General features: G+C 44.6%; 1 protein-coding gene across 1 annotated transcript in view; it reads left to right on the forward strand.

Annotated features, from left to right (window-relative positions):
• The window catches only part of LOC137340509 (sodium/myo-inositol cotransporter 2-like), a 151054-nt gene that overhangs the window by 121283 nt on the left and 7603 nt on the right, over positions 1–22168 (forward strand). Inside the window, exons 10-13 of the mRNA XM_068002999.1 lie at positions 1233–1368; positions 2207–2314; positions 4140–4290; positions 17011–17179. Coding sequence (XP_067859100.1) covers positions 1233–1368; positions 2207–2314; positions 4140–4290; positions 17011–17179 — 564 coding nt within the window. The remainder of the gene's footprint in view (positions 1–1232; positions 1369–2206; positions 2315–4139; positions 4291–17010; positions 17180–22168) is intronic.

The raw sequence follows: 22168 nt of genomic DNA on the forward strand, positions 1-22168 counted from the left end.
TTAGAGGCAATGCAACAAAGGTTCACTAGATTAATTCATGGGATGAGAGGGTTGTCCTAAGAGGAGAGATTGAGTTGAATGGGCCTATACTCTCTGGAGTTTAGAAGAATGAGAGGTGATCTCGTTGAAACATATAAGATGCTGAGGGGTCTAGACAGGGTAGATGCTGAGAGGTTGTTTCCCCTGGCTAGAGAGTCTAGAACTAGGGGGCATAGTCGCAGGATAAGGGGTTGGCCATTTAAGACTGAGATGTAGAGGAATTTCTTCACTCAGAGGGTTGTGAATCTTTGGAATTCTCTACCCCAGAGGGCTGTGGATGTGCAGTTGTTGAGTATATTCAAGGCTGAGATAGATAGATTTTTGGACTCTAGGGGAATCAAGAGATATGGGGATCGGGCGGAAAAGTGGAGTTGAGATCGAAGATCAGCAATGATCTTATTGAATGGCAGAGCAGGCTGGAGGGGCCGTATGGCCTGCTCCTGTTCCTATTTCTTATGTTCTTAGGTTCTTATCACACAGAGATTTGTTAAGATCTGGAACGCACTACCTGAAAGATTGGTGGAAGCAGATTCCATAGGAAATTTCAAAAGTATTTGAAGAGGACGAATTTGCAGGGTTATGGGGAAAAAACTGGGGTGTGAGACTAAATGGCACAGATCTTTCAAAGAGGTGGCACAGGAATGATGGGCTGAATGGCCTCATTCTGTGCTGTAAGATTCTATGAACATTAAGACACTTGCATCGGGTGGCATTGATCCACATAGTGTTCTGCTGTTGTGTGGTATAAGATTGCTGTACATTGTGGCATCAGCTTGTTTTTCATCAGTGTGAAATATATGAAAATTAAAACACTACTTGTGGGGAGTCCAAAACTAGGGGCCATAAATATAAGATAGTCACTAATAAATCCAATAAGAATTCAGGAGAAACTTCTTTATTCAGAGTGTGGTGAGGATGTGGAACTCGCTACCACATGGAGTAGTTGAAGTGAATAGGATAGATGCATTTAAGGGGAAACTAGATAAGTACATGAAAAAGGAATAGAAGGATTTGTTGAAAGGGTGAGATGAAGTAAGGTAGGAGGAGGCTTGTGTGGAGCATAAACACCGGCACTGTAAACACGATGGCCTGTTTCTGTGCTGTAAATTCTATGCAATTCTATGAAAATTATCTTGAATTTGGAGCATTATTGGTGTCTAAAGAAATTATCTACTTCATTGTATCGATTTCAGGTCATTGTGCAGAGGACACTTGCTGCCAAGTCAATTCTTCATGCGAAAGGTGGCGCCTTATTTGCAGCCTACTTGAAAATCTTGCCTATTTTCATAATGGTGTTTCCAGGCATGATCAGCCGTGTGCTTTTTCCCAGTAAGTAGCCTTTATGTAACAATTAAGTTTTCTGCCGAAGGTTAGGTCCTAATATCAGTGAGGGCAAGTAATAAGAATCGCTTCCTTTTATCTTCCCCTTCGTAAATCTGGGTAGGAAAGTCAGCTCCATTATTTTGATGCTTGCATCAGTATGAGCTTTCTACACAGACTTTACCAAATCCCTTTGTTAATTCTGGCAATTACTTGTAAACTCTGGTAAGCCTGTCTTCAAGGAGCAGCTTATTAAGTGACTAGTGGATTGAATCCTTCATTGATATCAGCTCTCTGGCAGGAACCACTTTAGCTCTGTGAAAAGTTATGGGCATACCTGTAGGTGTCCATTGATAATATCTGCAAAGCTGAAACTTAGAGCAATCTTTCTTCACCAAACATTAGTGCTTGAACTTACCAGCCATGATAATCCCTAATTTGGCAGGTCCATTGTAGCAGATAGGGTCTCTACCTCCTGAAATGGCTTTACCCTGTCCGCGTTTAACTTGAACAATATCCAGTGAAGAGTGAAGGATGCCACATGAAAAAGGAGGATTACTTACCTCGTAGGGTTTTCTTAATTTTTCAAAGAGGTGGTTCTCTATAGACCGTGCTGCGACCCAGCGATCCCTTCAAGCCTTGCAGCTAGTGTACATGGTATTACATTTTTAGTTCGTCTTCCGAAGTAGCATCTGTAAAAATTAACTGATATCCCTACATAGCCCTTACTGTGTGGAAGTGGAGTAATCAAATGGATATTGAAAGCATCTTCGAGCAATACTGTACGGGTTGGTGTCCAAGCCAGGAGTTCTTCTGAAACTCACAAAACCTATTATTCTTGTTTTAGATCACGTGGCTTGTGTGGATCCTGACACCTGTCGTAGAGTTTGTGGTAATCCAGTTGGTTGCACAGATATCGCCTATCCAATGCTAGTAATGGAATTGATGCCTGGAGGTACATTGTCAAATTAAAGTGGGAAAATAATAAAAGTAGATGGGCCAAATTTCTATCAATGCCAGATTGATGCTGGAAGTGGGTTAGGCTGAGACCTCCATCTGCTGCTTCAACCCTGCCCTGGTCCAACTTGCTGGGTTAATTAGGTATTCAGGATGGGCTCCCAGTGCTACAGCAATTCTTCCTTGGGAGCCCATTGCTGTGGGGAAGGAAATCAGGTGATAATGCAGCAGTTACCTGCTGCAGCAGCTTAAATGTGCAAGGCAAAATTTAAAGGTTGCAGCTGCTTTCTTCTTTTAACCCAGAAAAAGATTATAAATAGCTCTAAATGAGCCTAGCTCAACATCAATCAGTAGTTAGAGAGGTGGGAAGAAGTGAAAAATGCAAAGAATGATCTAAACATTCCTAGAGGCTTTCCTTTGACCAACATCTGCCTTCCCCCTGCTGCAACATTCAAAGCCTCTTCCACCCAGAATTTATTTCTGAATGGCAGAGTAGAAGTGGAAATGGAAAGAAAACTCAAAGGTCTGAGTCTCGTATGGGGGCGAAGCAGAGGAAAATAATTTGGCACGCGGCCTCACAACCTATCTTCATGTTTTCTCCACCTTGGAACCACTAAAGCACAGGTGGAAACATTGAGGAAAAGCACAGCTGTGAGCTCCAGAGATGATTTAATGTCACTAAGACAGTTTATCTTGATCCATTGTTTTGTGCTTTTCCCATTAGACCATGCAAGGGTATCTGGCATTTATTAAACCTGCTGTATCCCAACAAGTCCTTCAGTCAAAATCATCTACAAAATAAAGAGTACCAGTAAAATTCACAAGTTAAATGGATGTTGAGATACTAAAATGGAAAAATTAAATATTGTTTATTCAACATCCTCCACACACCTGCAATGCATCACATTCTGGGTAACCATGTAAAGGGATGTCGGATGTTACTTTTTAGTGTCTTTCCTTTTGGCCTTCCACCCCTGTGTTGTAGAAAAGCCCTGCACATTTGTTTGTTTTTTCCCCAGCCTAGAATAAAGTTCAGACACTCAATCACATGTACCCATAGTAGGTTAATACTATGATACTGTCCGGGACACCTCCACTATTCTAACAAGTTTTTCTTCTGTTTTGAGCTTCAGTATTTGTTCATTTCTTGAATTCTTTTTTGAGTTTTTGAGTGGCATCTTTCATCAATTAATGTGCTTTTAATCAATACCAGACCGTCACATTATCCATCACCCATACCAGCCATCCTCGTGGTCTCTCTAATTATACCTGACGGTTAATGCCTAATTATGGGATTTTTTATGCTGTGGCTGGTATCCACTAGAACCGGATTGTGACTATCCAAATTCATTTCATGTAGAAACAGAAAATGCTAGAAATATACTCATCAGTCAGCATCAGTAAAGAGAAAAGGCTGGTTTTGACATTTTGAGTATGTCTTCTTCATAATAGTTATAGGATGTTTACAACTGACAGGAAGGGAAGATTTTAATTCCATCGGTCTGGGCTGGATTCAAGGCCAGAATAGTGTGCTAACATATTGTCTTCCAGTTTTGTTTCAGACATGGTGATATCAGATTATCTCATTTTCAGGAATCACCAGGGAATTGGTGGAGGCCTTTCACTTTTAGTGGTTCTGAGACCAGCAAGCAGTTGGAGTGGGGCGCTAGTATTGATATGGGAAGAGGGCTCCTGAGTCTCTCATTTTAGTAGATTTATAACTATCCAATAAATCATCCCCTGTAACTCAGTCACTGTTATGATATATAATTTAGTACAAAGCTCAGTTTGACCCCATTCTTGTTCTCACTTTTCCACTGCAGGTGTGCGTGGCCTGATGATGTCAGTAATGATCGCTGCTCTCATGTCCTCCCTCACTTCAATTTTCAACAGTGCGAGTACATTATTTACAATGGATGTCTGGCACCACATCCGACCTCACTGCTCTGAGTGGGAGCTCATGATTGTCGGCAGGTAGGAAAATAGTGAGCTGGCTATTTTGGGTCAGTTCAAAATAAGAGGAAGTATAACTGCCGCCTTTCTGTTGAAAAGTGTTGCTATGGGAAAGGTACATTTGATGTATTGTGTCTCTGGCCTGAAGTGTAAATGAGATTCCGATCCATTAGGATGTCAGTGTATATAAAGATATAAAGATTATCTACTTTGCAGGGTCTTTGCTCTGTGCAAAAGGACATCCTTCATACATCACTGGAGTTGAGCTAGGGCTGGATTATGCTCTGTGGAACCCAAGTGAAGAGATCACCTAACTTTAAGACACTTGGATTGGGTGGCATTGATCCACATGGTGTTCTGCTGTTGTGTGGCATAAGAGTAGTACATTGTAGCATCAGCATGTTTTTCATCGCTGTGAAATATATGGAAAGTAAAACATTACTATAAGCACTCCCCGCAAGGGGATGGTTGGGTTGGGTCATGGTGTATGGATAAAGTTCTCTTTTGAAGAATCAAAAAACATACATTTCTTCTTCATTAAGCATCCTCCACAGACCTCTGGAAAATGATTCAGTAGTACTCAGGACAAGGAAAAGGGTGGCCCATCAGCCAGGTGTAATATTATCCACAGGTGCTATGTCGAAACAGTCGACACACTGATTTCAGCTACATTACTGTAGGAAGATGTCAGGTAGAGATCAGGCACTGCCCACAGAGAGGAAGACAAAACCAAGCTTTCATCAGTCTGCTCCTGGGAATTTCTGCATGGCTAATCAGAATGGCACCGGGAGAATCATGGGAGTTGGATCCCTGCTTTAAGAGTCAACTTTGATCGCAAGATGGCACAAAACAAGGAACAGTTACAGTAACCAGTCACTACCACAGGACGGCCCAATCCAGAGTAAAATAAGTCAAAAACATCCAGGTAAGTTCACACAGAACCAGCCTTATAACAGCTGGGGCCTATCACATGCACATACTGTGCCATGTGGGAACTCCAGAACACTATATGTGTCCTGGAAAACCACATATGCAGGAAGTGCCGCCAACTGCTCAAGCTCGAGCTCAGAGTTTCAGATCTTGAGGGGTGGCTGGCATCACTGCGGTGCATACGGGAAGCTGAGAGTTTTGTGGATAGCACATTTCAGGAGGTGGTCACCCCACAGCTACAGAGAGTTCAGAAGGAGGGAGAGGAGTGGGTGACCACCCGACAGACTAGGAGGAACAGGCAGGCAGTGCAGGAATCTGCTGAGAGGATATCACTGAATGGATCAGGATATTCTGCAAGGGGGAAAGGAACAGCCAGAAGTCGTGGTCCATGTTGGAACCAATGACATGGGTAGGAAAAGGTTTGAAGTCCTACAGGCAGAGTTTCAGGAGCTACGATAAAGATTAAAGAACAGGACAACAAAGGTGGTAATCTCTGGATTACTCTGAGTGCTACGTGCTAGTGAGTACAGAAACAGGAAGACAGTGCAGGTGAATGGGTGGCTGGAGAAGTGGTGTAGGAGGGAGGACATCAGATTCCTGGGGCATTGGGACCCATTGTGGGGCGGGGGAGACCTGTACAAGCTGGACCTGTGCAATGTCCTCATGGGGAGCTTAACTGATGCTGTGGGGGAGGATTTAAAGTAATTTCGCAGGGGGAGGGGATCCAGGATATAGCAATAGAGAGGAGAGACAATGTGCATAGAAAACTAGGAGTGACAAACAGGAACAGAATAAAGAATAGTGTAGAAGAGCAGGTATTGGATGGAGGAGAAAAGCGAAACAGATGAGCAAGGTGTTGGAATGCCCGTGTGTTAATGCGAGGAGTGTTACAAATAAGTTTGATGAGCTGCAGGCACAAGTTGCCACATGGGGTTATGATATAGTGGTTATAACAGAGGCATAGCTTAAACATGGGCAGCAGTGGGAACTAATCATTCCTGGCTACAATGTATTCAGGAGGGATAGGGAAGGAAAAAAGACTTCAATTACCCTAATATAGACTGGGAAAAAAAGTGTGAAGGGCAAGGAGGGTGAATAATTCCTAAAATGTGTATAGAAGAACTTTCTTAATCAGAATGTTTCTATCTCAATGAGGCTAGAAGCTGTGCTGGATCTAGTTCTGGAGAAGAAAGTTTTTTTTTATTCGTTCATGGGATGAGGGCGTCACTGGCGAGGCCGGCATTTATTGCCCATCCCTAATTGCCCTTGAGAAGGTGGTGGTGAGCCCCCGTCTTGAAGCGCTGCAGTCTGTGTGGTGAAGGTTCTCCCACGGTGCTGTTAGGAAGGGAGTTCCAGGATTTTGACCCAGCGACGATGAAGGAACGGTGATATATTTCCAAGTCAGGATGGTGTGTGACTTGGAGGGGAAGGTGCAGGTGGTGGTGTTCCCATGTGCCTGCTGCTCTTATCCTTCTAGGTGGTAGAGGTCGCGGGTGTGGGAGGTGCTGTCGAAGAAGCCTTGGCGAGTTGCTGCAGTGCATCCTGTGGCCACTGTGCGCCGGTGGTGAAGGGAGTGAATGTTTAGGGTGGTGGATGGGGTGCCAATCAAGCGGGCTGCTTTGTCCTGGATGGTGTCGAGCTTCTTGAGTGTTGTTGGAGCTGCACTCATCCAGGCAAGTGGAGAGTATTCCATCACACTCCTGATTTGTGCCTTGTAGATGGTGGAAAGGCTTTGGGGAGTCAGGAGGTGAGGCACTCGCCGCAGAATACCCAGCCTCTGACCTGCTCTTGTAGCCACAGTTTTTATATGGCTGGTCCAGTTAAGGTTCTGGTCAATGGTGACCCCCAGGATGTTGATGGTGGGGATTTGGCGATGGCAATGCCGTTGAATGTCAAGGGGAGGTGGTTGGACTCTCTCTTGTTAGAGATGGTCATTGCCTGGCACTTGTCTGGCACAAATGTTACTTGTCATTTAGCAGCCCAAGCCTGGATGTTGTCCAGGTCTTGCTGCATGCGGGCTCGGACTGCTTCATTATTTGAGGGGTTGCGAATGGAACTGAATACTGCAATCATCAGCGAACATCCCCATTTCTGACCTTATGATGGAGGGAAGGTCATTGATGAAGCAGCTGAAGATGGTTGGCCCTAGGACACTGCCCTGAGGAACTCCTGCAGCAATGCCCTGGGGCTGAGATGCTTGGCCTCCAACAACCACTACCATCTTCCTTTGTGCTAGGTATGACTCCAGCCACTGGAGAGTTTCCCCCCTGATTCACATTGACTTCAATTTTACTGAGGCTCCTTGGTGCCACACTCGGTCAAATGCTGCCTTGATGTCAAGGGCAGTTACTCTCACCTCACCTCTGGAATTCAGCTCTTTTGTCCATGTTTGGACCAAGGCTGTAATGAGGTCTGAAGCAGAGTGGTCCTGGCGGAACCCAAACTGAGCATCGGTGAGCAGGTTATTGGTGAGTAAGTGCCGCTTGATAGCACTGTCGACGGCACCCTCGATCACTTTGCTGATGATTGAGAGTAGACTGATGGGGCGGTAATTGGCCGGATTGGATTTGTCCTGCTTTTTGTGGACAGGACATACCTGGGCAATTTTCCACGTTGTCGGGTAGATGCCAGTATTGTAGCTGTACTGGAACAGTTTGGCTAGTTCTGGAGCACAAGTCTTCAGCACTACAGCCAGGATGTTGTCGGGGCCCATCGCCTTTGTGGTATCCCGTGCACTCAGCCGTTTCTTGATATCACGTGGAGTGAATCGAATTGGCTGAAGACTGGCTTCTGTGATGGTGGGGATATCGGGAGGAGGCAGAGATGGATCATCCGCTCGGCACTTTTGGCTGAAGATGGTTGCAAACGCTTCAGCCTTGTCTTTTGCACTCACCAGCTGAACTTTGCCATCATTGAGGATGTGGATGTTTATAGAGCCTCCTCCTCCAGTTAGTTGTTTAATTGTTCACCACCATTCATGACTGCAGAGCTTTGATCTGATCCGTTGGTTGTGGAATCGCTTAGCTCTGTCTATATAGCATGTTGCTGCTGCTGCTTAGCATGCATGTAGTCCTAAGTTGTAGCTTCACCAGGTTGACACCTCATTTTTAGGTACGCTTGGTGCTGCTCCTGGCATACTCTTCTACACTCTTGAATATTGCCCCTTTTCAAGTAACCATCTAATTCCTTTTTAAAAGAGTCCATGGACTCTGCTTTGACAATGGGAATGGCCAGTTGGGTGAAGCTTTTATGCCTGTGGAAATGTACCACAGCAAGAGTTGGCACCTTCAGGATAGGAGGAGAGAAAAAGTTCAATACGCTTTCTTGACATCATTCTTGGTATTGATGAACATATTCTGAGGATTATTAAATCACCCTGAAAACATAACTCATCCTCATTTTTTAAATTAAATTTTGCAAATATTCTGAAGACAGCTCATACATAACTATATAGTTTCCTATTTAATTTGACACGTTTAAAAAAAATGGAACTCCCATATAAGTCAGCACTTTGGGATTGGTTCTGCTTCTCAGAATCACAAAGAATGCCCCATATCTGTATTTTTAGCTCACGCTGATGATTCAGTAAAATCCAATTGGGGCCTTCCTAGGGGCAGTTACTCTCTGACCAATCCACTTTACTGCAGCGGGTTGAGGCTTGTACACACTGCGTGAGTGTGAGTGCGAGTGTGTGCGCACATGTGAGTCTCTCTCTCTCACGTCTCCAATTACACATTAGTACTGGAAGCATCTCCAAGCAGAGGCCCAGGAACAAATTGATAAGAACTCAAACAGAATTTTCAGAACAACGCACAGATTTTGCACATTAATCCGTGAACTAAAAGTGCAGCCAGGGCAAACTACAAATTATATTGCGGGGAAGAGGGAGGAGTCTCGCAAACTGCAATTACAAATGTAAACAAGTTTTCAGAAGGTTACAAAACTAAAGAAAACAATGGTTTTGTCAGAAGTCCACTGAAATGATTGCTTGGAAACCATCCCCCACCCAGAGTACATTCTGTGCCCTTGCTACCCTCAGCGCTTCCTTCAAGTGGTGTTCAACATGAAGGAGGACTGATTCATCAGCTGAGGGAGGACGGTAGGTGGTAATCAGCAGGAGGTGGTAATCAGAAGTAGGGCAAGTGGAGTGTGTTTCAGTGGGAAGATCATCTGGCTAATAGTGATCATAATATAATTGGGTTTCAAGTAGTTACAGAAAAGGACAAAGAAAAATCAACAGTGAAAATACCCAACTGGAAAGAGCCAATTTCAACGATTTGAGAAGGGATCTAGCACAGGTGGATTGGAAACAGAGATTGGCCAAGAAAACAGTAAATGAGCAATGGCAGGCCTGCAAGGCGGAGATAGTTGAGGACCAAACCAAGCATATTCCCATAAGGAGGAAAGGTAGAGCATCCAAAGCTAGAGCTCCCTGGATGGCAAAGGAAACAGGTTAAAATAAAACAGGAAAAGGTTAATGATAAATGTCAAGTACAGAATACTGAAGAAAGCCAGGCAGAGTACAGAGAGTGCAGGGGGGAATTGAAAAAGGATATAAGAAGAGCAAAGAGAGAATATGAGAAAAGATTAGTGGGTAATATAAAAGGGAACCCAAAAATCTTTTATAAACATATAAGAAGTAAAAGGATAGTTAAAGGATTGGTGGGGCCAATTAGTGACAAAGAAAGAAATCTTCTTGTGGAGGCAGAGGGTGTGATTAATGAGTACTTTGCATCTGTCTTCACAAAAGAAGAGGATGAAGTTAATGTCGCAGTAGAGGTGGAGGGAGTAGAGATATTGGATAGGATAAAAATAGATAGAAAGGAGGTGTTAAATAGATTGGCATCACTCAAAGTTAACAAGTCACCCAGTCCAGATGGGATGCATCCTAGGTTGCTGAGGGAAGTATGGGTGGAGATAGCAGAAGTTCTGAGCATAATCTTTCAATCCTCCTTGGATACGGGAGTGGTGCCAGAGGACTGTAAGATTGCAAATGTTACACCCCATTCAAAAAAGGGGAGAGGGATAAACCTGGTTACTACAGGCCAATCAATCTATCGTCAGTGGTGGGAAAACTACTGGAGACCACTGTCAAGGACAAAATTAATTCTCACTTGGAGAAGGATGGGTTGATAAGGGACAGCCAGCACAGATTTGTTAAAGGCAAATCGTGTCTGACTAACCTGATTGAGTTCTTTGATGAAGTAGCAGAAGATATTGTATATATGGACTTTCAAAAGGTAGTTGATAAAATATCACATAACAGACTTATTTGGAAAATAGAACCACATGGGGTTGAAGGGACGGTGGTAACTTGGGTACGCAATTGGCTACGGGATAGGAGGCAGAGAATAGTGGTGAGCGGATGTTTTTCTGACTAGAGAGAAGTATGCAGTGGGGTCCCCCAGGGGTCGGCATTAGGACCATTGCTTTTCTTGTTATATATAAACGACCTGGACTTGGGTATAGGGAGTACAATTTCAAAGTCTGCAGATGATATAAAACTTGGCAATGTAGTAAACAGTGAGGAGGTTAGTAGCAGACTTCAGGAGGACATAGACAGACTGGTGAAATGGGCAGACATATGGCAGATGCAATTTAATGTAACAAGTGTGAAGTGATGTACTTTGGGAGGAACAACACGGAGAGGCAGTATAATCTAAATGGTACTATTTTGAGAGGGGTGCAAGAGCAGAAGGGCCTGGGTGTGCATATTCACAAATCTTTGAAGGTGGCAGGGCAAGTTGATAAGAAAGTTTATAGGATACTTGGCTTTGTAAATAGGGGCATTGAATACAAAAACAAGGAAGTTACGCTAAACCTTTACAAATCATTGGTTAGGCCTCAGCTGGAGTATTGTGTACAATTCTGGGCACCACACTTTAGGAAGGATGTGAAGGTCTTGGAGAGGGTACAGAGGAGGTTTACCAGGATAATACCAGGGATGAGGGACTTCAGTAGGGAGAAACTGTTTCCTCTGGCAAGTGGATTGGTAACCAGACGGCATAGACTTAAAATAATTGGCAAAAGATCTAGAGGGGAATGAAGAGATTTTTTTTCACACAGAAGGTTGTTAAAATTTGGAATGCACGACCGGAAAGGGTGGAGGAATCAGATTCCATAGGAACTTTCAAAAGGCAATTGGACATGTACTTGGAGGCAACTAATTTACAGGGTTATGGGGGAAAAGCTGGGGTGTGAGACTAAGTTGGCAGCTCTTTCAAAGAGCCAGTACAGGCATGACGGGCCGAATGGCCTCCTTCTGTGTTGTAAGATTCTATGATAACACAGGCTGGCTATAGAGAGAGCGGGTGGTGGCAGACAGATGCCTTCCATCTCCCACAAATAGAAACAGGTCTGTGCAATGCTGCTCCGTCAAAACTGTGCAGTAGTAGAATCCATTTTGGTCTTTAATTGTATAATACTCAATCTGCTATTACATAGAATTACAGAGAATATACAGCACAGAAGCAGGCCATTCGGCCCAACAGGTCCATGCTGGTATGAGGGAGAAAGGAATAGAAGGATATACTGATAGGGTTAGATGAAATAGGGAGGGAGGAGGCTCATGTTTATCGAGCTTCCGCTTAAATGCATATGCTTCTCATATGCATAAAAAGCACATTAACATGTGTACCAATTTGGTGTCCGCTTGGCTCAATTGGTAGTACCTTCACCACGGAAGATTGTGGGGTCAAACTCCAAAAGAAATTTCAGCACATAATCCAGGCTGACACTTTACTGAGTGCTGCATTATCAGAGGTGCTATCTTTCAGACTGAACATTCAACGAGGCCCCCATCTCCTGTTGAAGTGAACTAAAGGTTCCCACTGCACTATTCAAAGAAAAGCAGGAGGCTCTCCCAAAGGTATCCTGTCCTGCCAACACCAAAAACAGATTATCTGGTCATTTACTCATTTGCTGTTTGCAGGAACATACTGTGCGTAAATTGGCTGCTGCGTTAAAACAGTGATTTGCACTTCAAAAAATAATCTATTGATTGTAAAGCATTTTGGGACATTCTGAGGTCGTGATGCGATGTTACGTAAATTCAAGTTGTTTCTTTCATACATCTCAAAGAGGAACTAAAACTTGGTAAGGTTATAAACCCTGAGCTGCAGTGAACATACCTGTCGTTTTTCGGTAAATCTTCAACTACTGCCACACTTACAGGCCTCTCTCCAGTGTACTACTATCATAGTCACCTCCAAACATGGACAGATTATTAAGGTGATTGGTAGGAGTCATTGGTGTAAACACGCCTGACACGTTGAAATCTAAGTTATCTGGGAAGAACCTATTGCCTGTACATGTTCAGAATGAGCCCCTCTTAATACACAATCACAGTATCTTCTGCAGGAAGCTGCCCCCTGTAGCTCAATATGTTGTTCACCATGTCCAAACAGTGTGAGATCACAATAAAGTAAATAGAATACTGAGTTAAATCAGATGAGTTCAAATTTCTAGAGATCACACTGAAGCTCTATAGTACCCTTGCCTAGCTGAACCTGGAATACTCTGTACAGTTTTGACCATCTCAACATAACAACACATCCAGCTCTAGAGGCAGAGGAGATGAATGACACTGAATCACAATGTCAGTGGGAAGACCTATTTGGAGTGACTTAATAAACTAGCGCGTTTCAGTCTCGAAAAGAGACCTTCTGGGATCTGTACAGGTATGTAAAGTAGAATCATAGAATCACAGAAATTTATGGCACAGAAGGAGGCCTTTTGGCTCATCGTGTCCATGCCGACCGAAAAAGATCTATCTAGCCTAATCCCACTTTCCAGCACTTGGTCCGTAGCCCTGTAGGTTACAGCATTTCTGATGCACATCCAAGTACTTTTTAAATGAGTTGAGGGTTTCTGCCTCTACCACCCTTTCAGGCAGTGAGTTCCAGACCCCCATCACCCTCTGGTTGAAAAAATTTCTCCTCAGCTCCCATCTAATCCTTCTACCAATTACTTTGACTCTATGCCCCCTGGTCACTGACCCCTCTGCTAAGGGAAATAGGTCCTCCTTATCCACTCTATCTAGTCCCGTCATAATTTTATACACCTCAATTAAATCTCCCCTCAGCCTCCTTTGTTCCAAAGAAAACAACCCCAGCCTATCCAATCTTTCCTCATAGTTAAAATTCTCTAGTCCTGGCAACATCCTCGGAAATCTCCTCTGTACCCTCTCTAGTGCAATTACATCTTTCCTGTAATGTGGTGACCAGAGCTGTATACAGTACACAAGCTGTGGCCTCACCAATGTTTTATACAGTTCTAGCATAACCTCCCTGCTCTTATATTCTATATCTCGGCTAATGAAGGAAAGTATTCCACATGCCTTTTCGACCACTTTATCTACCTGTCCTGCTACCTTCAGGGATCTGTGGACATGCACTCCAAGGTCCCTTTATTCCTCTACACTTCTCAGTATCCTACCATTTATTGTGTACTCCCTTGCCTTGTTTGCCCTCCCCAAATGCATTACCTCACACTTCTCTGGATTGAATTCCATTTGCCACTTTTCTGCCCACCTGACCAGTCCATTGATATCTTCCTGCAGTCTACAGCTTTCCTCCTCACTATCAACCACACTGCCAATTTTTGTATCATCTGCAAACTTCTTGATCAAGCCCCCCATATTCAAGTCCAAATCATTAATATATACCACAAAAAGCAAGGGACCTAGTACTGAGCCTTGCGGAACCCCACTAGAAACAGCCTTCCAGTCACAAAAATACCCGTCAACCATTACCCTTTGCTTCCTGCCACTGAGCCAATTTTGGATCCAACTAGCCACTTTCCCTTGGATCCCATGGGCTTTTACTTTTTTGACCAGTCTGCCATGCGGGACCTTGTCAAAAGCCTTGCTAAATCCATGTACGCTACATCAAACGCGTTACCCTCATCGACCCCTTTGTTACCGCCTCAAAAAATAATAGGGCAGAGTCACTAAACGCGCTAGTGAGTACAGAAATAGGAAAATAAGGCAGGTTAATGCATGGCTAGAGACATGGTGCAGGAGGGAGGGCTTCAGATTCTTGGGGCATTGGGACCAATTCTGGGGCAGGAGGAAGATGGAAGGGTTGCACCTCAACAGAGCTGGGACCAATGTCTTCGCGGGGAGGTTCACCAGTGCTACGAGGGAGGGTTTAAACTAGTTTGGCAGGGACTGGGCACCAGGATGTAGCATTGGAAAGAAGAAACAAGATGCACAAAGGATTGGGAGAGACAGGTAGCAATAGGGTACAAAATCATATAGTATAAGGGGGGGATCAGACTAAGGGAGAATACGAGGAAGTCTAAGATAGATTTAGAGTGCATGTGTGTAAATGTACGAAGCTTGGTAAATAAGGTTGGTGAGCTGCAGGCGCAAATAGCCACATGGGAATATGATGTAGCGGCGATAGTGGTGAGCAGGATTGTTTACTAAATATTCCTGGATACAAGGAGTTTAAGAAAGATAGGGAAGGAAAAAAAGAAGCGGGGGGGGGGGGGGGGGGCGGTGGGGTGGCAGTATTGATTAAAGAGAATATTGCAGTGCTGGAGAGGGAGGATGTCCTGGATGGTTAAGGACAGAATCTATTTGGTTAGATTAAAGAAACAAAGGAGGTGCCATCACACTACTGGGGGTATTCTACAGACCACCAATTAGTGGGAAGGATATAGAGGAGCAAATTTGCATGGAAATTACAAAGAGGTGCAAGAACTATAGAGCAGTGATAATGGGGGACTTCAACTATCCTAATGCACACTGGGATAGTAATAGTGTAAAGGGCAAAGAGGGGGAGGAATTTCCGAAGTGTGTTCAGAGAACTTCCTTGATCAGTATGTTTCTGGCCCAAAGAGGAAGGAGGCATTGCTGGATCTGGTTCTGGGGAATGAGGTGGGTCATGTGGATCAAGTGCCAGTGGGGGAAGATTTAGGGAACAGTGATCACAGAATCATAAGGTTTAGATTAGTTATGGAAAAGGACAAGGAGCAACCTGGAGTAAAAATACTTAATTGGAGGAGAGCTAATTTCACTGGGTTGAGAACGGATCTGGCCCGGATAAATTGGAATCAAAGATTGGCAGGCAAAACTGTAATCGAACAATGGGCAGCCTTTAAAGAGGAGATGGTTTGGGTACAGTCTAGGTACATTCCCATGAGGGGGAAAGATAGGGCAACCAAAGCCAGAGCTCCCTGGATGACGAAAGAGAGAGAGACTAAGATGAAGCAGAAAAAAGGAGCATATGACAGATGTCAGGATGATAATACAAGTGAGAACCAGGCTGAATAATGAAAGTCCAGAGCGGAAGTGAAAAAGGAAATAAGAGGGGCAAAGAGAGAGTATGAGAATAGACTGGCATCAAACATAAAAGGGAATCCAAAGCCTTCTATAGGCATATAAATATTAAACGGGCAAAAAGGAGGGGTGGGGCTGATTAGGGACCAAAAAGGAGATCTATGCATGAAGGCAGAGGGCATGGCTGAGGTACTAAATGAGTACTTTGCATCTGTCTTCACCAAGGAAGAAGATGCTGCCAGAGTCTCAGTAAAAGGGGAGGTAGCTGAGATACTGGATGGGCAAAAAATTGATAGAGGAAGTACTAGAAAGGCTAGCTGTACTTAAAGTAGGTAAGTCACCCGGTCTGGATGGGATGCATCCTAAGTTGTTGAGGGAAGTAAGGGTGGAAATTGCAGAGGTACTGACCATAGTCTTCCAAACATCCTTAGGTACAGGGGTGGTGTGATAGGACTGGAGAATTGTAAATCTTACACCCTTGTTCAAAAAATGTGTAAGGATAAACCCAGCAACTACAGGCCAGTCAGTTTAACCTTGATGGAGGGGAAGCTTTTAGAAATGATAATCCGGGTCAAAGTTAATAGTCACTTGGACAAGTGTGGATTAATAAAGGAAAGCCAGCACAGGTTTGTTAAAGGCAGTCATGTTTAACTAACTTGATTGAGTTTTTTGATGAGGTAACAGAAAGGGTTGATGAGGACAATGTGGTTGATGTTGTGTATTTGGACTTTCAAAAGGTGTTTGATAAAGTGCCACATAATAGGCTTGTCGGCAAAATTAAAGCCCATAAAAGGGGGCAGTGGCAGCATGGATATGAAATTGGCTAAGTGAAGGAAATAGAGAGAAATGGTGAACGGTTGTTTTTCGGACTGGTGGGAAGTATACAGCGGCGTCCCCCAGGGGTCGGTGCTGGGACCACTGCTGGGTGTACAGGGCACAATTTCAAAATTTGCAGATGACACAAAACTTGGAAGTGTAGTAAACAGTGAGGAGGATAGTGATAGACTTCAAGAGGATATAGACAGGCTGGTAGAATGGGTGGACACATGGCAGATGAAATTTAACACAGAGAAGTGCAAAGTGATACGCTTGAACTCATTCACAGTGAAGGGCAAATTTAGGACAATGTTGGCAAATATTTTACACATCAAAACCTGTAGTGAGTTGACAAGGCATTTAAATTAGATGATGTACTAGGAAGACAGGAGGATGGCGAATGAGCTAAATAGCCTTCTTCATCTCCACCTATCTTGCAATCTTTTCTCTCTGAAAAGAAAATGTCAGGTCAGAAATAACAGATGGTATGGAACTCAGCCATAAAGGGTGGGAATGTCCTAGGTTTGTTCTCTAGACTGCATGGGGTGCCAGGCTGTATGCAGGAGCTGTACCCCAGCAAGAGTCAGCATGCTGATGGAAAACAAATGCAGAATGTGGCAAGTCTTCACAAGGTTCTGCCATGAAGCAATTAGCATTCAGTACAGGCGAGGCTTCTGTGTAATTAAAACGTGATTTTCCATTTGTTGCAGGGTGTTTGTGCTGGTCCTGGTGGTGGTGTCTGTTTTGTGGATTCCTCTGGTGCAAATGAGCCAAGGTGGCCGGCTCTTCATGTACATCCAGTCCATCACCTCCTACCTGACACCACCAATTGCAGTGGTCTTCGTAGCTGGCTGCTTTTGGAAGAGAACTAATGAGAAGGTGAGTAGTTTCTTTAAGATTTGTTTTGCAGCCTTCCTGGTGGCTAAATTGATAAAGTCAGCGTGGAGCTGAATCATCCAGACTAATAAGTCCCAGGTTCGATTTAAGAACATAAGAACATAAGAAATTGGAGCAGGAGTAGGCCAATCGGCCCCTCGAGCCTGCTCCGCCATTCAATAAGATCATGGCTGATCTGATCCCAACCACAAATCTAAAGAACACAAGAAGTCGAAGCAGGACCCGGCCACACAGCCCCTGGGCCCTCTCCACCACCCACAGGGCATTGACCGATCCGAACTCAGCTTCATGTCCAATTTCCTGCCCGCTCCCCATAACCCCTAATTCCCTTTACTTCTAGGAAACTGTCGATTTCTGTTTTAAATTTATCTAATGATGTAGCTTCCACAGCTTCCTGGGGCAGCAAATTCCACAGACCTACCACCCTCTGAGTGAAGAAGTTTCTCCTCATCTCAGTTTTGAAAGAGCAGCCCCTTATTCTAAGATTATGCCCCCTAGTTCTAGTTTCACCCATCTTTGGGAACATCCTTACTGCATCCACCCGATCAAGACCCTTCACAATCTTATATGTTTCAATAAGATCGCCTCTCATTCTTCTGAACTCCAATGAGTAGAGTCCCAATCTACTCAACCTCTCCTCATATGTCCGCCCCCTCATCCCCGGGATTAACCGAGTGAACCTTCTTTGTACTGCCTCAAGAGCAAGTATGTCTTTTCTTAAGTATGGAGACCAAAACTGTATGCAGTATTCCAGGTGCGGTCTCACCAATACCTTATATAACTGCAGCAATACCTCCTTGTTTTTATATTCTATCCCCCGAGCAATAAAAGCCAACATTCCGTTGGCTTTCTTGATCACCTGCTGCACCTGCATACCAACTTTTTGATTTTCTTGCACTAGGACCCCCAGATCCCTTTGTACTGCAGTACTTTCCAGTCTCTCGCCATTAAGAAAATAACTTGCTCTCTGATTTTTCCTGCCAAAGTGCATAACCTCACATTTTCCAATATTATATTGCATCTGCCAAATCTCCGCCCACTCACCCAGCCTGTCTATATCCCCTTGCAGGTTTTTTATGTCCTCCTCACTCTCTACTTTCCCTCCCATCTTTGTATCATCTGCAAATTTTGATATGTTGCACTCGGTCCCCTCCTCCAAATCGTTAATATAGATTGTAAAGAGTTGGGGACGCAGCACCGACCCCTGTGGAACACCACTGGTTACCAGTCCGAAAATGAACCATTTATCCCAACTCTCTGCTTCCTGTTCGATAACCAATCCTCCACCCATGCCAGAATATTACCCCCAATCCCGTGATTTTTTATCTTAAGTAATAATCTTTTATGTGGCACCTTGTCGAATGCCTTCTGGAAGTCTAAATACACTATGTCCACTGGTTCCCCTTTATCCACCCTATACGTTATATCCTCGAAGAACTCAAGCAAATTTGTCAGACATGACTTCCCCTTCATAAAGCCATGCTGACTTTGTCCTATTAAATTATGCTTATCTAAATGTTTCTGGTCTGTTCGGAGTTAGTTGATCTCAGCAAGGGCAACAGGGGTTGATTCAGATACCTGTGACCCTGTTATTCTCCCATTGTAACTAACCATGGGAGAGGCCAAATCTGACAATATGCACTGAGACCGCAATAGAAGATGTAGATGTAGATATAGATGTCGAGGTTGGCATAAACAGTCCTCTTCAGGGCCTCGGCCAAAGACAACATTCAAAATTGTCAGTTTCAACATGAAGGGATTCTCTGCAGAGAACAACATTGTATCTGGCAGTAGACATTTTGGCCCTGATATTTGTGGGGAAGGAGCTGGGGGGGACTTGTAGCAGCTGGGAAACCCGGAAATGTGGGGAACACAGAGGTCCAATGAAGTTAACAGCAGCACCTCATTGGAATTTTTTCCTCCGTTTCCCGGCCAGGTTGAGAGACTGGCTGGCTGTCGGGCAGGAAGGCCTGCAGCATAAGGCTGCAGCCAGGTACTGGAGAAGAGGAAGGGGGAAGCGAGATCGCGGAAGGGGGAAGCGAGATCGCGGAAGGGGGAAGCGAGATCGCGGAAGGGGGAAGCGAGATCGCGGAAGGGGGAAGCGAGATCGCGGAAGGGGGAAGCGAGATCGCGGAAGGGGGAAGCGAGATCGCGGAAGGGGGAAGCGAGATCGCGGAAGGGGGAAGCGAGATCGCGGAAGGGGGAAGCGAGATCGCGGAAGGGGGAAGCGAGATCGCGGAAGGGGGAAGCGAGATCGCGGAAGGGGGAAGCGAGATCGCGGAAGGGGGAAGCGAGATCGCGGAAGGGGGAAGCGAGATCGCGGAAGGGGGAAGCGAGATCGCGGAAGGGGGAAGCGAGATCGCGGAAGGGGGAAGCGAGATCGCGGAAGGGGGAAGCGAGATCGCGGAAGGGGGAAGCGAGATCGCGGAAGGGGGAAGCGAGATCGCGGAAGGGGGAAGCGAGATCGCGGAAGGGGGAAGCGAGATCGCGGAAGGGGGAAGAGAGATCGCGGAAGGGGGAAGAGAGATCGCGGAAGGGGGAAGAGAGATCGCGGAAGGGGGAAGAGAGATCGCGGAAGGGGGAAGAGATCACGGAGGGGAGAGAGACTGCGGGGGAGAGGGGAGAGAGAAAGCTGGGGGAGAAGAGATTGTGGGTCAGCCTGGAGATCGCAGGGGGTTGGGGAGTCAGCCGTTAATTCTAAAAGGCTGCTAAAATCTGAAACACACAGCCTCATTAATATATTTAAATTACTGACCCGCCTCTTGAGAGCAAGATACTCGACCACCCCCAACCCGGTTAAACTGGAAGTAGGCGCGCTCGTGGCGGGTTGGGGTCCGGTTTCCCTCTTGGGGTGGGGGGTGGGGGTTTAAAATTCCCCCCTATGTGTTTGCAAAATACACAGAGAAACAATAGCACCAAACATCCCTGGCATGTACATTGCTGCAACACGAAAGCAACATCCAAGGCAGCACTATACTTTTATGTGACAAAAGTCTCATGAAAAACACTGCTATGAAACACTATGGTACAATGGAACTTATCATGGTTGAACATAACCAAATAGTAGTAGTTTCTATTTACAAACCCCCAGGAGAACAGTTTGCATTCCCAAGCGACTTTCCCCTGCCAGGAAAACCATACCTTCTCATGGCCCATTTCTACAGTCACAAGACCTTCTATAGATACTTCAACTGGAAGTACAGGCAACTTCAGAAGGGAGGTCATGACAGTGATCCCAAGATTCCAGCATAGACCTTTGCAAGTGACAACAAGGGCTGCAGTTCAACCCAGGAAAACAAAATGCCTGTGAGATTCAACTTCAGACAGGCTGACCTCTGAATTGGAGGAGTCCATTTGTAATATTACTTCAACACATGAGAATTTGTCTCACTGGTTTGGAAGACTGCCCAAAAGTACATCCCCAAGGGATGTTGGACATTATATATGTCTATATATATTATATTTACAGTCCAAAACTAGGGGTCATAAATATAAGATAGTCACTAATAAATCCAATAAGGAATTCAGGTGAAACTTCTTTACCCAGAGAGTGGTTAGAATGTGGAGCTTGCTACCACATGAAGTAGTTGAGGCAAATAGCCTAGATGCATTTAAGGGGAAGCTAGATAAGTATATGAGGAAGAAAGGAATAGAAGGTTATGCTGATAAGGTGAGACAAAGCAGGGTGGGAGGAGGCTCGTGTGGAGTATAAACACTGGCATAGACTAGTTGGACCGAATGACCTGTTTCTGTGTTGTAAATTCTATTAATTTCATGTAATTCTATATATATACACACACACCTGGGCTTTCAGAACAAACAAGCCAACAGTATAAGAGATATTCAAAACTGTTTGACTCGGATCCTTTTGGCGAAGAAGCCATTACATTTGGGGAAATGCTCATGAGGGAGATTGGAAATGAACGATGTGACCGCTGGAGGAAGCTGAATGAAACAACAAATCTGTGCCACAACAGCAAAAAAGCACGGGCCATCAGTCGCAAGCTGAAACCTGATGGATAACAACCAAAGTTCATTGCTGCAGTCTCTCCTAACCAAGGCACATACCAGCTCATTCTAAATGGCAAACCAGCCCACAATGCACAGCGCAAAACAAAACAAGTAAAGCAGGAACTCCATTTACTCCTCAGAGACAGCAAAATTCATAATGAGCAGCTCAACATTAAGAAGCTGAAATGTGGAAGGCAGCTGGACTCGATAGTATATCTAATGAACTGTTACTACACTTCAGGAAGAGGGCACAGAAATAGATACTTGAGCTTTACACTCTTGCATGGTGACAACGCAGATAAACAGTCCAAGGTGGTTGTCACATAAAGACCTCACTTAGAGTCACATTAGACTGAACACTGACATTCAAAGAGCATATCAAGAAGCTGAAAAAGAGACTGAACTCCAGGAACTTTGTTTTCCAACACAAAATGGGGAGTTGACCCCAAAACACTCCATTTTGGAGTACTGTGCCCAAGTATGGTCATGCTCGAGCAATGCACATAACACTGATACTGAACGCAATCAATCCTGTAGGATCACAGGGACTTTGAAACTGAGTCTGACACTGTCTCTACATTGCTTTGTGGGGATTGAGCCACCATCAATGAGGTGGCATGCCCTCAGTAAAATGGAGAGGAAAACAGATGTATAATCCTAGACACCCACTGCATGGACACAATCCATCACCAAAGAAGCTGGTGTCCAGAAAGAGCTTTGCCACTGAAAATCCCTTACCCTAAAGTACCAGTAGTGAGTAACAAAATGGCGGAAAGTGCTGATGATCTTGGAGAATTGGTTTCTTCAGAATAATTCCTTCCAAACACTGACCTTGAATGAAAACACTGGTGTACCCTAAATTGAGCGAGCGCTGGGATGGAAAAGACTGGTGATAATATGACCAAGTGGCAGCAGAGAAATGACCCCAGATGTGAATATGGAGAGCTCAGGCAAATACTT

This window comes from Heptranchias perlo, chromosome 22 (genome assembly GCF_035084215.1).
Source record: "Heptranchias perlo isolate sHepPer1 chromosome 22, sHepPer1.hap1, whole genome shotgun sequence".
In the NCBI taxonomy this organism is placed as follows: domain Eukaryota; kingdom Metazoa; phylum Chordata; class Chondrichthyes; order Hexanchiformes; family Hexanchidae; genus Heptranchias; species Heptranchias perlo.